The sequence below is a fragment of the Erinaceus europaeus genome, chromosome 19 (genome assembly GCF_950295315.1).
Source record: "Erinaceus europaeus chromosome 19, mEriEur2.1, whole genome shotgun sequence".
NCBI classification, from domain to species: Eukaryota; Metazoa; Chordata; class Mammalia; order Eulipotyphla; family Erinaceidae; genus Erinaceus; species Erinaceus europaeus.
Genome location: NC_080180.1, coordinates 38,490,350 through 38,505,922, shown reverse-complemented (window position 1 = coordinate 38,505,922; position 15,573 = coordinate 38,490,350). Strand labels below are relative to the sequence as shown.

General features: G+C 44.9%; 1 protein-coding gene across 1 annotated transcript; it reads right to left on the bottom strand.

Moving 5' to 3' along the window:
* Positions 1-11,538: 11,538 nt before the first annotated feature.
* Positions 11,539-13,137, bottom strand: LOC132534688 (tripartite motif-containing protein 75-like). Its single transcript, XM_060179155.1, has one exon. It carries the CDS (start codon positions 13,135-13,137, stop codon positions 11,539-11,541), a length of 1,599 nt encoding a protein of 532 aa, XP_060035138.1.
* Positions 13,138-15,573: the final 2,436 nt, after the last annotated feature.

Sequence of the window (15,573 nt, the reverse complement as noted above, 5' to 3'; positions counted from 1 at the left end):
GAGGAGAGTCACCTGAGGATAGAGTAAGACAGAGAGAAATTGAGTCTGCACCCAGTGGCAGAGAGACTCTAAGGGCTGAGCCACCACTGCCTAGAACAACCCTCCCAGAAGCTTGTGTGTGTGAGGAAAAGACACCTTTCCAGCAGGGCTTGGAGAGGCTGGGAGGCTCAGATCCCTTCCCAGAGCAGAGATCCTGCTCCTGCCCCTTCCTGCTGCCAAGTGACTGGCTGGTGCTCTGTCTTAAAAGCTGGGGTGCTATGGCAAGAGGCTCAGTGCCTGGCTCTCAATGTAGAGCTAAAAGGACTGACAAAGAGGAGAGGTCATATATCGTCCACACCTGGGCCTCTGTACTAAATACTTCAACAGCATAGCAGCCAGGAGGATGCCCCAACATGCTCCCAGACCTCTCAAAAGTCATATGCTCCCTACCATGCCTTCTGGCCCCGTCCCCTCAGGGAGCTGAGCCCAAGTTTCTAGCACTCAGCCCCTTGGCAAGCTCCCATCTCAAGCATCCTGCCCAGGAACTTAGAAGATAGAACTATCTTCTAGGCACCCCTCTAACCATAAAGCACTTCTGACTCAACATGGTCCCAGACAACAATGAGGCCAGAAGTAGCATCTCCATTCTGAGAAGCTGAGGGCACCCTGGCTCCAGCCTAGTCCCCTAGGACTCTGGCAGTTGTGGATCTGGCCTGGACACACAGAGCTGTGCCCACTGGCTTGCACCCAGCAAACTGCTAAGGAGCTCCACAAAGCTGCTGCTGCTGCTGCCCCTGCCTCCACTCAAGAACACAGTTCTTCCTCTGGCTATCCATGGGAAGCCCACAGGGATTGTTTTCCTCCCAGTCTGTTTCTACCCCCTGGCTTGAGGTCAAAGAGGAGGAGGTCTGTGGCTCTCTCCTGAACTCTGTGCCATGGGCGATTTGTGTTGGAAATGGTCCTGTTGTCCCCTCCTGGGAGTCCCCCAGCATGATCTACCAAGTCAAGAGCACGTAAGAGACGTCTGTGTGCAGAACCACCTGAAAGGAGGTTTCACACAGGCTGCCAGGCATAACTTCAAGTCAGCCACATCTTTGTAGTTTTCATGCTTTTTATTGAACAAAGATAATGAGAGGTGGGATGAGAGCTTCACGGGGAACAGGTGAGGGTGGAGACCCCAGCAGGGAAGCAAGGCTTGAGTAATAATAAAGCAAGACTTTATTCCCTGTGACCACCTTGTGACAGGAATCTTTGACATCACATTTCCTAGTACTAGTGGGTGCAGTGAAGAAACAGGGGAAAACAAATACAAGGGAGACACAAAATGACAGACCCTTAGTCAGCAGACTGATCTTCAGTTTCTTGGGCAGTTGGGCATTTGTGACTGACTGGTGAGTGAGATCTAGCAAAGGTGAACACAGAGGACTAAAGTTTCACTTCTTAGAGAACAAGTCTGAGTCAGGGCAGATACTTAGTATTGTCTAGTGTGGTCCAAGGAAGTGTAAGGATCTCCCAACATTGATCATTAAGGCAGGTCTTCTGCATTGCTTGATGTTGCGGTCTATTTGCATAGTCACTGTCCTGCCTGAGATCAGCCCTGCCTGCAGGGTATTGGTGTAATCCCCATTGGTTAGATGAAAGCTTTCTATGTTCTGTTCATGCCTTTTTTTGCTCTGCTACCTCTCATAGTCATTTCCTTTCCTCTTGCCACTTCCAGTGAAGAGATACATAAAGGTGATGTATGTGATCAATAAACGAGGGCATATTATGTTGCCGCTAAGACACAAGTTCCTGGTCTCTCTGTCTCCAGCATAGCTAACACGACATGCTGTGCCCGAGAAGGGATTTTAACCCTGGACCCTCACATGGGACTTAACCCACCCATCCCCCAGATAAGTATATACTGCTTGGCTACCTGTCTGCCATGGATTACCTTCCTGACTCTGAAGAGGTTTCCCAAACCCTCTACAATTTTTTCATGAGACATTTTCTCTGTCTCTGGAACATTTTTCTCTGGGCCACACCTTGGTTCCTTATGACCATGATCGAAGAGCTTGGGGGATGCACAGAGATTTCCCCTGGGCCTTTCTGGACTCCCTCTCCTGTGTTTCCCACAGAGAAGGATGACTCTAACTTGCAGAGCCTTATCCACTCTCTTGGCAGTCCCCAAGAACGGAGACAAGTGGTTACTTCTACCCTCCTGATTCAATTCTTTCTTCGATGGGAAGACGTTTTTGGGGATGGGTTCCTGCAGCAATCTCGCAGGAACAGTCAAAACCATCATAGCTGCAATTTTGAGGCCTTTTTTGAAGTAGGACGCCCTCTGGGGACTCATAATGTGACATAGCGGGATATAAATAATCTGCTTCAAAATACCTACAAAAACAAACAAACAAACACCCTACCGCTTCTCTCCCCTCCCCAGCGCTCTCTGAATATCTTAAATTTGCTGTCTAACCCCTCTGATTTCAGTTGTGTTTCATAAGAGAGAGATTTGAATGACTGAATTTTTCTATGACCCATTTTTCTCTGAGTATTCTGATATTTAATTGACTTTACAAAAGAAACAAAAATGCTGGATGCAGCCATGATTTCTGGAGATGTCCAGAAATAGTCCAAAAAATCTGTTTTTATTCTCTTTTGATTTTTTTTAAGTCTTGTTATAAATGTGAAACTTTTAATCTTTAAAAGTATATGAGTATGGGTGGGGTAGATAGCACAATTGTTATGTTAATGTATATCATGCCTGAGGCTTCTAACCATAGTTCTTCTGTTTACCTTTCCACATTTTATTGAGCTTAAACTGTTTAAACAACCTTAAAACCATACTATAAAGGACTTCCAAAGTTTTAAAGTTACTTAAACCTATTATAATCGAGTTATAAATTATAGTAAACCTCTAATGTGCTACAAGTTTTGTTTCACAAGTAAGTGAATTACAGATGTCAAACCTTCACATGAAAAATCATCTGCTCATATGGAATTCCCAGAAATCCATTTGGAGCCCTGTCCTCTGACATCGCCCCCCTGAAAACAATGATGAGACCTGGCACGACCTGAAGAAACTGATTCACAGACTCTAAAGCTCACTCTCTACAGAAAAGCAGAATTACAGGGGCTGACCTTACCCTGTGTACCGTTTCAACGCTTAGCATTTCTTCAGTATTGGACTGACACATCTACTGGATTTAACTGGTACACCTCCTGGACACTTTACACAACTTTACAGCAGCTTCCCATTACGATACTGGGTTTCTCAAAGACTGACCACAGCAGTCTATGGACTTTGCAGCGAGCTGTCTTGGGGACTCTACCATACCAAATAGCCCCTTTGCGTAGGGGTCCACGCCCCCCACCTACAGACCCTGTCCCCAGAGGCAGGAAATGCCCCAAGAGGCAGGAAATGCCCCCTTTCGCCTGATAGGCCCTGTCATTTGAGATAGGAAACACCCCTCAGGCCTCCCCTTGTCATCACACTGGTTTTTGCTGCTCTCCTACTTGTGCTCTCCTACTGTCTTGTGCCAGTACTTTTGAAAACACCTGCATAATATAGGTTTCTGTTCACCCCTACTCTGTTTTTCCCCTGACAGATATGGAGTCTTTTGCAGACACTGACCCATTTATATACGGCCATTAAGTGAGAGGGAGATGTTGGGAATTTGTGAGGATGTGGTTGAGCTTGGCAGGGCTTGAATCTGAGGGGTGTATCCATCCTGTTAGTCTCTCTCTCTACTGAGAGGTTGAGAAAGGAGGGACAATAGTACCAAAGGTGTGCCTCCTATCAGTCTCCCTGCCTCACAAAGCACTCCGCATGCCTGATACTATGGCAGTTAGATAAAGAGAAAGAGGAAGATGTTGGTCATTAAGCCAGGTCTGCTGCATTGCTTGATGTTGTGGTCTATTTGCATAATAACTGTCTTGCCTGAGACCCTCCCTGCCTGCAGAGAATTGGTTTAATCCCCACTGGTTAGATGAAAGCTTTCTATGTTCTGTTCATACAATATTTTTTTTGCTCCGCCCCCTCTCCTAGTCATTTCCTTTCCCCTTTCCACTTTTGGTGAAGAGATCCATAAAAGGGGATGCATTGGGGAGTCTGGCTGTAGCGCAGCAGGTTAAGCGCAGGTGGCGCAAAGCACAAGGACCGGCATAAGGATTCCGGTTCGAACCCCGGCTCCCCACCTGCAGGGGAGTCGCTTCACAAGCGGTGAAGAAGGTCTGCAGGTGTCTATCTTTCTCTCCTCCTCTCTGTCTTCCCCTCCTCTCTCCATTTCTCTCTGTCCTATCCAACAATGACAACAACAATAAAACAACAAGGGCAAAAAAAGGGAATAAATAAATAAAATAAATATATAATAATAATAATAAAGGGGAATGCATCTTATAAATAAATGAGGGCATATAGCGTTCCGGATAAGCCTCAAGATCCTGGTCTCTCTCTCTCTCCAGCGACGCTAACCCGAAACCCCAGAATTGCTTACGACTCTGCCCAGCTCACCCTTTCTGACATCCACTTCACAGATGGTGAAGTGGATGAGTATCTGGTCCCACAGCAAAATAAAGCTTCAGTGGATGAGCGAATCTCTCCTGCCAGAAAGAATGGAGGAGAGACCTGTCATTCCAAGTGTTAAAGGAAATCTGCCCAAGCTCCCAATCCAGGTACACTCCAATGCCTGTGGGCTTGGTCTTTGGGGCCAGAAGGACAGAGAGTGCAACTCTGGCTACAGAGTTTCCATCCTCCTGCAGTTGAATACATATCATTCATTCCATCCCCCTCTGCACAGGAAGCTGAGCCCACCTTTCTAGCACTAAGCCCCTTGGCAAGCTCCCATCTCAAGTGTCCTACCCAGGTCCTAAGAAGATAGGAGCCCCTGGCACTTCTCTACCATTGTAGAACCCCTCTACCATTGAAGCACTTCTGACTCAACATGGTCCCTGACAACAATGAGGCCAGAAGTAGCATTGCCCATTCTGAGAAGCTGAGGGCACCCTGGCTCCAGCCTAGCCCCCTAGGACTCTGGCAGTGGTGGAGCTGGCCTTGTCACACAGAGCTGTGCCCACTGGCTTGCACCCAGCAAACTGCTAAGGAGCTCCACAAAGCTGCTGCTACTGCTGCCCCTGCCTCCACTCAAGAAAACAGTTCTTTCTTTTTTTTTCTCTCCTCTCCTCTCCTCTCTCGGATCAACTAGGAATACCAAAGGAGACCACCTGGACCGAAACAAGACAGGACTAGAATGACCACAGAAGCCCAGTAAATCACCCGTGAGTACAAACACGCGTGGCTGGTGACAGAGAGGAGAGAGGGGCCTAAGAAGAGATTAAGTGACTGCTAACAGTTCGACACCACCTCCAGTCTGCTCCACCAACAAGGGGACAGCTGAAGGGAGGAAAGGACTCCCCAGAGACTCACCAAGTACAACTCTGAGTCTCCATTGCTACTACCCTCAGACTCTGGATCAGCAACAGGGAGGGACACCAGGGCACAGAGATCTAACCGGGAAACTCAGGAGAAGACCTATACCTCGGTGGCATAGCTGAAGGGCTGTGAAAGTCTCTTTGCATAACCACTGGATTATCTCTGCCACACCCTGCTTTATCTCTTGGTCAGGAGTCATTGATTAAGCCGAGAAGCCTATTGATAGTTTAAAAGCCCTCAGGCTACCATAGCCTACAGGGGGAAAAAAAAGGCTTTTACACCACTGAACTCCAACTCAGGGATTGAAAAAACTGTTAACTTATATAAAATGGCTAAAACAACAAGAAAAAATAATGGAGACTCGAACCAGAACAAGAGTCAAGCTAAAAGTCCTCCAGAGGGCGAAGCACAAAACAACGAGTTCAACATCCAAACATTAGCTAAGGAAATAATAACAGGAGTGAGTAAAGAATTTGAAAAAATTGTAATCAGAACTGCAGGAACAACAAATGAGAATATGGAAGAAAATTCTAATAATCTCATGGTTATTAGAGAGCTGAAAGCTGAAATTGCTGAGCTAAGAAGGCAACTAGCTGAACAAGCTAAAACAGTATCAGAGCAGGGCAACAAAATAGATGAACTCCAGAAAGCAGTAGAGGGCAGAGAGAATAGAATCAATGAGGCTGAAGACAGAATTAGCAAGATTGAGGATGAATTAGAGACAACTAAAAAATAAGTAAGAGATCTCAAAAAGAGATTAAGAGATGCTGAAAACAACAACAGAGTCCTATGGGATGACTTCAAAAGAAACAATATACGCATTATTGGCTTACCAGAGGAAGAAAGAGAAGGGGAGGAAGAAAGCATTCTCCAGGCCATAATAGCTGAAAATTTCTCTAGTCTAGACAACACCAAAGACATAAAGATTCAAGAAGCCCAGAGGGTCCCTAAAAGAATTAACCCAGACCTAAAGACACCAAGACATGTCATACTTAGATTGGAAAGGAATAAGGATAAAGAAAGGATCCTCAAGGCTGCAAGAGAAAAACAAAGAGTCACCTACAAAGGAAAACCCATAAGATTAGCAGCAGACTTCTCCATACAAACACTACAGGCCAGAAGAGAATGGCAAGATATCTATAGAGTGCTCAATGAGAAAGGCTTTCAGCCAAGAATACTATATCCTGCTAGATTGTCATTCAGACTAGATGGAAGCATCAAAACCTTCTCAGACAAGCAACAGTTGAAGGAAGCAACCATCACCAAGCCTGCCTTGAAAGAAGTTCTGAAAGGTTTCCTATAAACAACCAGACCACCACAAATAGAACATATATCAAAACACTCTAAAACTCTACAAGAATGGCGTTAAAATATCTTCAATCTTTGATATCAATAAATGTGAATGGCCTGAATTCACCTATTAGAAGACACAGAGTAGGAAGCTGGATCAGAAAACACAACCCAACAATATGTTGTCTACAGGAAACTCACCTAACGCAACAAGACAAACACAGACTTAAAGTGAAAGGATGGAAAACTATCATTCAAGCCAATGGCCCACAAAAAAGGGCAGGAACAGCTATTCTCATATCTGACATGATAGACATTAAAATAGATAAGATTAAAAAAGATAGGAATGGACACTACTTAATGCTCAGAGGATCAGTCAATCAAGAGGACTTAACAATTATTAATATCTATGCAATGAGAAACCATCTAAATACATCAAACTTCTACTGAAAGAGCTACAGCAATATATTAACAGTAACACAATCATAGTAGGGGACTTCAACACCCCACTCTCTCAACTTGACAGATCATCCATCTTTTTTGAAGAAAATCAGTAAAGACATAATGGAGCTAAATGAAGAGATAGATAAACTAGAACTATTGGACATTTTCAGAGTCATTCATCCCAAGAAACTGGAATACACATTTTACTCAAATCCACATGGATCATTCTCAAGGATAGACCATATGTTAGGCCACAAAGACAACAGGAGCCTATTCAAGAGCACTGAAATCATCCCAAGCATCTTCTCAGACCACAGTGGAATTAAACTAACACTTAACAATCAACAAAAGATTAGTAACAGTGCCAAAATGTGGAAGCTCAACAGTACACTTCTTAACAACTTCTGGGTCAAAGAGGAAATCAAGGAAGAAATCAAAATGTTTCGAGAGTTCAATGAAAATGAAGACACAAGCTATCAAAATATTTGGGACACAGCTAAAGCAGTCCTAAGAGGGAAGTTCATAGCTATACAAGCACACATTAGGAAACAAGAAAAGGCACAAATAAACAGCCTGATTGCACATCTTAAAGACCTAGAAGAAGAACAACAAAGGAACCCTAAAGCAACCAGAAGGACAGAAATTACTAAAGTTAGGGCAGAAATAAATAACATTGAGAATAGGAAAACCATACAAAAGATCAATGAAAGTAAATGTTGGTTCTTCGAAAGAGTAAACAAAATCGACAAACCTTTAGCCAGACTCACAAAACAAAAAAGGGAGAAGACCCAAATAAATCGGATAGTAAATGAAAGAGGAGAAATCACAACAGACACTGCAGAAATTCAACATATCATGCGAGGCTTCTATGAACAACTATATGCCACCAAGCTAGAGAACCTGGAAGAAATGAATGATTTCCTAGATACCTACCAACTTCCAAAACTAAGTAAAGAGGAAGTGGATAACATGAACAGGCCCATCACAGCTAATGAAGTTGAAACAGTTATCAAAAATCTTCCCAAAAATAAAAGTCCTGGACCAGATGGTTTTACAAATGAATTCTACAAAACTTTCAAAGAAGAACTAATACCTCTACTTGTAAAGGTCTTCCAGAAGATTGAAGACACTGGAATACTCCCTGCCAGCTTCTATGAAGCCAACATCACCCTGATACCAAAAGCAGACAGGGACACAACCAAAAAAAGAAAACTACAGACCAATATCTCTGATGAACATAGATGCGAAAATATTGAACAAAATTCTAGCCAACCAGATACAGCAGTATATCAAAAAGATTGTTCATCATGACCAAGTGGGGTTTATCCCAGGCATGCAAGGTTGGTTTAATATACGTAAATCAGTCAATGTGATCCACCACATCAACAAAAGCAAGACCAAAAACCACATGGTCATATCAATAGATGCAGAGAAAGCCTTTGACAAAATACAACATCCCTTTATGATCAAAACACTACAAAAAATAGGAATAGATGGAAAATTCCTGAAGATAGTGGAGTCTATATATAGCAAACCTACAGCCAACATCATACTCAATGGTGAAAAACTGGAAGCATTTCCCCTCAGATCAGGTACTAGACAGGGCTGCCCACTATCACCATTACTATTCAACATAGTGTTGGAAGTTCTTGCCATAGCAATCAGGCAGGAGCAAGGAATTAAAGGAATACAGATTGGAAGAGAAGAAGTCAAACTCTCCTTATTTGCAGATGACATGATAGTATACATGGAAAAACCTAAGGAATCTAGCAAGAAGCTTTTGGAAATCATCAGGCAATACAGTAATGTGTCAGGCTATAAAATTAACATTCAAAAGTCAGTGGCATTCCTCTATGCAAACACTAAGTTAGAAGAAATTGAAATCCAGAAATCAGTTCCTTTTTCTATAGCAACAAAAACAATAAAATATCTAGGAATAAACCTAACCAAAGAAGTGAAAGACTTGTATACTAAAAATTATGAGTCACTACTCAAAGAAATTGAAAAAGACACAACGAAGTGGAAAGATATTCCATGCTCATGGGTTGGAAGAATTAACATCATCAAAATGAATATATTACCCAGAGCCATCTACAAATTTAATGCCATCCCCATCAAGATCCCAAGCACATTTTTTAGGAGAATAGAACAAATGCTACAAATGTTTATCTGGAACCAGAAAAGACCTAGAATTGCCGAAACAATCTTGAGAAAAAAGAACAGAACCGGAGGCATCACACTGCCAGATCTCAAACTATATTATAGGGCCATTGTCATCAAAACTGCTTGGTCCTGGAATATGACCAGACACACTGACCAGTGGAATAGAATTGAGAGCCCAGAAATGAGGCCCCACACGTATGGACATGTAATCTTTGACAAAGGGGCCCAGACTATTATATGGGGGAAGCAGAGTCTCTTCAACAAATGGTGTTGGAAACAATGGGTTGAAACATGCAGAAGAATGAAGCTGAATCACTGTATTTCACCAAATACAAAAGTAAATTCCAAGTGGATCAAGGACTTGGATGTTAGACCAGAAACTATCAGATACTTAGAGGAAAATATTGGAAGAACTTTTTCCGCATAAATTTTAAAGACATTTTCAATGAAACGAATCCAATTACAAGGAAGACTAAGGCAACTATAAACCTATGGGACTACATCAAATTAAAAAGCTTCTTCATAGCAAAAGAAACCACTACCCAAATCAAGAGACCCCTCACAGAATGGGAGAAGATCTTTACATGCCATACATCAGATAAGAGTTTAATAACCAACATATATAAAGAGCTTACCAGACTCAACAACAAGACAACAAATAACCCCATCCAAAAGTGGGGGGAGGAATTGGACAGAATATTCACCACAGAAGAGATCCAAAAGGCCGAGAAACACATGAAAAAATGCTCCAAGTCTCTGATTGTCAGAGAAATGCAAATCAAGACAACAATGAGATATCACTTCACTCCTGTGAGAATGTCACACATCAGAAAAGGTAACAGCAGCAAATGCTGGAGAGGGTGTGGGGTCAAAGGAACCCTCCTGCACTGCTGGTGGGAATGTCAATTGGTCCAACCTCTGTGGAGAACAGTCTGGAGAACTCTCAGAAGGCTAGAAATGGACCTACCCTATGACCCTGCAATTCACCTCCTGGGGATATATCCTAAGGAACCCAACACATCCATCCAAAAAGATCTGTGTACACATATGTTCTTGGCAGCACAATTTGTAATAGCCAAAACCTGGAAGCAACCCAGGTGTCCAACAACAGATGAGTGGCTGAGCAAGTTGTGGTATATATACACAATGGAATACTACTCAGCTGTAAAAAATGGTGACTTCACCGTTTTCAGGAGATCTTGGATGGACCTTGAAAAAATCATGTTGAGTGAAATAAGTCAGAAACAGAAGGATGAATATGGGATGATCTCACTCTCAGGCCGAAGTTGAAAAACAAGATTAGAAAAGAAAACACAAGTCGAACCTGAAATGGAATTGGAGTATTACACCAAAGTAAAAGACTCTGGGGTGGGTGGGTGTGTGGGGAGAATACAGGTCCATGAAAAATGATGAATGAAATAGTGGGGGTTGTATTGCTAAATGGGAATCTGGGGAATGTTATGCATGTAAAAAAAAAAAAAAAAAAAGAAGTAGAAACGCAAAAAAAAAAAAAAAAAAAGAAAACAGTTCTTTCTCTGGCTATCCATGGGAAGCCCACAGGGATTGTTTTCCTCCCAGTCTGTTTCTACCCCCTGGCTTGAGGTCAAAGAGGAGGAGGTCTGTGGCTCTCTCCTGAACTCTGTGCCATGGGCGATTTGTGTTGGAAATGATCCCTTTGCCCCCTCCTGGGAGTCCCCCAGCATGAGCTACCAAGTCAAGAGCATGTAAGAGACATCAGTGTGCAGAACCACCTGAAAGGAGGTTTCACACAGGCTACCAGAAATAACTTCAAGACAGCCACATATTTGTAGTTTTCATGCTTTTTATTGAACAAAGATAATGAGAGTGGGATAAGAGCTTCACGGGGAACAGGTGAGGGTGGAGATCCCAGCAGGGAAGCAAGGCTTGAGTAATAATAAAGCGAGACTTTATTCCCTGTGCCCACCTTGTGGCTGGAATCCTTGACATCACTTGTCCTAGTACTAATGGGTGCAGTGAAGAAGTAGGGGAAAACAAATACAAGGGAGACACAAAATGACAGACCCTTGGTCAGCAGACTGATGTTCAGTTTCTTGGGCAGTTGGGCATTTGTAACTGTCTGATGAGTGAGAACTAGCAAAGGCAAGCACAGAGTAATAAGATGTCACTTCTTGGAGAACAAGTCTGAGTCAGGGAAGACACTTCTTATTGTCTAGGGAGGTCCAAGGAAGTGTGAGAATCCCCCAGTATTGTTTACAACTCTGTCCCATTCACCTTTCCTGACATCCTACTTCACAGATGGTAAGTGGATGAGAATCTGGTCCCACAGTGAAATAAGGCTTCAGTGGATGAGCAAATCTCTCCCCCCGGAAAGAATGGAGGAGAGACCTGTCATTCAAAGTGTAAAAGGAGATCTGCCCCAGCTCCCAGTCCAGGTACACTCCAATGCCTGTGGGCTTGGTCTTCGGGGCCAGAAGAACGGAGAGTGCACCTCTGGCTACATAGTCTCCATCCTGCTTCAGTTGAATAGTCCAGCGCCTGTCCTTGACTAGTAGTGCTTCTTGCTCCTTCTTCTCCTCTTTCTCCTTGTTGTCCTTCTCGTTGTCCTTCTCAGGGTTCTTCTTCCTCTGCTGCTTCTGCTGCTCCAGCTGCTGCTGTGTCCTGCTGGATGGGCAGAGGCTACACAGCCCCACAGCCCAGCTGGGCTTGTCCTCCACCTGCACCTCCCAGTAATGACGGCCAGCATGAAATTCTTCAGAGCCCAGCACTGGGAGTTGCAAAGTCATGCTGTGTGGTCTCTGCAGAACTTTGCTCCTTCTCTTCTGCAGGGTCACACTTCGCCGGTCCTTGGACACAGAGAGCAGGGGATGTGCAGTGTGTGGATCCAGAGTCACCTGGGCTCTGAACTTCTGTCGAAACCTGTCCAGGGCTGAATCTAGTGGAGGGAGACTGCAGTCCTCCCTCCTCAGCTGCAAGGAGCCCAGAGCTGGGTGCTGCAGGCCCTCACACCTCTCAGGGATCCTGCCCACCTCAGGCAGCAGGTTCCTGTCTGGCATGACAGTCTTGCCTGCCACCTCCTGGAGCAGAGCCTCAGTGGTGCGGAGTTGGTCTTTCAAGGCACTCTTGTGAATCTGCAGTCTCTGCTGAATCTTGGCCTCTTGCTCAGCTAGCCTGGAGAGAGCTGCCTCTTGTTCCCTGTTGACAAGTTGGAGCCTGTGTTCCAAGTCTGAGTGGAGCTGCCGGCTCTGTCTTCTCCCCCATTCTTGCAGTTGCTGGAGGCCTCTCTTCTGTCGGTCTTGTTTCATCTGAAAGGAGCCTTGAAGCTGCTGCAGGGGAGCGATGAAACCCGAGGTCATCTGTCGATAATGCATAGCAGCCTCCTCCACAGACCTGACAGGGTGGCCCTGGTGCTCAGGGCTCAGCTGCACACAGCCAGGACACAGCACCTCCAGGTCCTTGTCACAGAAGAGACCCAGAACCTGCTTGTGCTTCTCACACAGGCGGTCCTCCTGCTGCCTCTCCTCGGTGCTGCTGCTCTGGAGGAGCTGGGTGAGGGCAGTCACCTTGGCCAGCAAGCTGTTGGCAACCCGCTGCTTCTCTCCACATGGGTGGTGGCACACGGGGCAAGGCGATGGGGCCTGTGCTTCCTTCCAGACCTGTTGTAGGCAGGAGTGACAGAAGTTGTGCCCACACTCGAGGGTGGCAGGCTCTCTCAAGCAGTCCAAGCAGATGGCACATTTGTTTTTTGCCACCAGGGCTTCCAAGACACTGGATGCCTCCATGGGGCCCAGGTCCATGGACTCCACCCTGCTGCCTTGGCTCAGCTGAGTCTCCTCCTTGGTGCTTTTTCTGCTCACAGGAGGAGACATTCAGGCTCAGGCCTCTGCCTCCCTGTGCTGAGTGTCCTTGGGAGGCTGGAGCGGCTCTGCTCCAGAAGCTACTGTTGCTGTTGCTGTTGCTGCCCCAGCTGCTGAAGAGTTTGAGACAAGAGTATCAAGTGCAGGAGTGCCCAAAGAAGATTCAGGGCACCACCAGCAGTTCTCAGTGGGCTGGAAGACGTTTCAGCTCAGCTGCTCATGTCTTCTGGGTCATGGCCAGACCGCCTCCACCGTGCTCAGCCACATCACCTGAAAGAAAAGAGATGTGTCCATGGGTTAAACCATTAAGGATTCCTTTCAGAACCTGGTCACAATCCCACTGGATGCAACCTCCTAGCTGGAAGCTTCCTTCCCACTGTGCTCCCCACCAGGCAGCTAGCTCCCCCCACCTCCACTCCCAGTTGCCTAGGGACTATACTCAGCCACTTGGATCCAACATGCACAGAAGCGGAGAGAGATCTTCCCTTGAAAGGTCACCCTATCCTGGGGCCCGGGGGAAGCTCTGGGCCCACCAAGTCCTCACTGCCTACATACCTGGGCTGTTCAGTCTGCTTTCTTCAAGTCAGTCCTGGGGATGGTTGGTGAGTCAGCTCTCCCAAGCAGCACCTTCACAGCTGATGTGGAGCACTCATGTGTTCCTTCCCTGATGGGATCAGGGCATTTATGGGCCACTCGGTGGGAGAGGCTTTGTACCTGCAGCTATTGCCTCCCCCTGAGGGAAATGAAGGCTAATCCTGTGTGGAGGGTTAGCATTGGCTGTGGCCTGAGGGATCACTCCCATTGATTGACTCAGGGTGTGATACCCGGACTGACGTTATCCAATCATGGCTTTGAATGACAGGTTCCATGTCAGAGTCTCATGTTGTGCATTCACCCTAGCCTTCTGCTTCATTGATGGAATGTTTGTGACATGGGATATGTCCTAGCAATACTGTATCTGTAGATTCAGAGACTGAGGGATACCCCAGTCTGGGGGTTGGGGCATGAGCCTGAATTGAGCCTTGTGTTATTGGAGAGTAGTTGGAGGGCATGGGGATCTGAGCCCTAAAATATAAGGAGAACATGCTACAGGGGATTTCAGGGCCTCTTCCCTGGGTATGGGTTTGATTTGGGGGTCTATGATCATCATTGTGCTTGATGTTTGCAAGACAATGAACCTCCAGCCAGGGACATGGAGATCACATTGGGCTTGACAATGAAGAGATAATAGAGCTTCTCAAAAGTGAAATATGGGTTGTCTTCTTAAATGAATCCATAATACTTTTTTTTAAAAAAAAAACATGACCATTATTATTTTAAAAATTAATAATAATTTTGTGTCCTAGTGGTAGTAGACTAAGTTCCCATCAACAAATGGGTAAAGAAGTTATTGGACATATATTCCATAGATTAGTACTCTGCAATCAGAAAAAGATGGCTCCATCAGAAGTTGAAAAACAAGATCAGAAAAAGAAAACACAAGTAGAACTTGAAATGGAATTGGCGTATCACACCAAAGTAAAAGACTCTTGGGTGGGAGGGTGGGGAGAATACAGGTCCAAGATGGATGACAGTGGGGGTTGTATTGTTATATGGAAAACTGGGAAATCTTATGCATGTAAAGACTATTGTATTTACTGTTGAATGCAAAGCATTAATTCCCCAATAAAGAAATTAAAAAATAAATTAACAAAAATAAATAAAAGAAAAGAAAAAAAAAGAAAAAGATGGAACAAAATGAATGGAACAGGAGGTGATTATGCTTAGTGAAATACGAAAAGACATGAAAGGCTACCAATGGTTTCACTCATATTTTAAATGAGTCTTTTGTATTTATTCATTAATGAGAGAGAGGAGAGAGAGAGAAAGAACCAGACACCATTCTGGTACATGTGCTGCTGGAGATTGAATTCAGGATCTCAGGCTTGAGATTCCAACACCTCATGACCACACTCATTCATATTTTAATGGAGAGAATTGAAACACACACAAGCTCTCTCCCAGATCAGCTAGGAATACCAAAGGTAAAAACCCAGGACCGAAACAAGACAGGACTAGAATGACCACAGGAACCCAGTAAATCATTAGTGAGTATAAAAACACATGTGGCTGGTGACAGAGAAGAGAGAGGAGCCTAAGGAGAGATTAAATGACTGCTAACAGTTCAGCAGTTTATCAGTGGAGACACCAACTCCAGTCTGCTCCACCAACAAGGGGACACCTTAACGGAGGAGAGGACTCCCCAGAGACTCACCAAGTGCAACTCTGAGTCTCCATTGCTACTACCCTCAGAATCTGGAGCAGCAACAGGGAGGGACACCAGGGGACAGAGATCTAACCAGGAACTCAGAAGACCTATACATCAGTGGCATAGAAGAGGGGCTGTGAAGTCTCTTTGCATAACCACTGGATTATCTCTGCCACACCCTGCTTTATCTCTTGGTCAGG

Bases quoted from the DNA above. Each gene is read 5' to 3' on its own strand.
- LOC132534688 (XM_060179155.1), bottom strand. From the start codon at position 13,137: ATGTCTCCTCCTGTGAGCAGAAAAAGCACCAAGGAGGAGACTCAGCTG.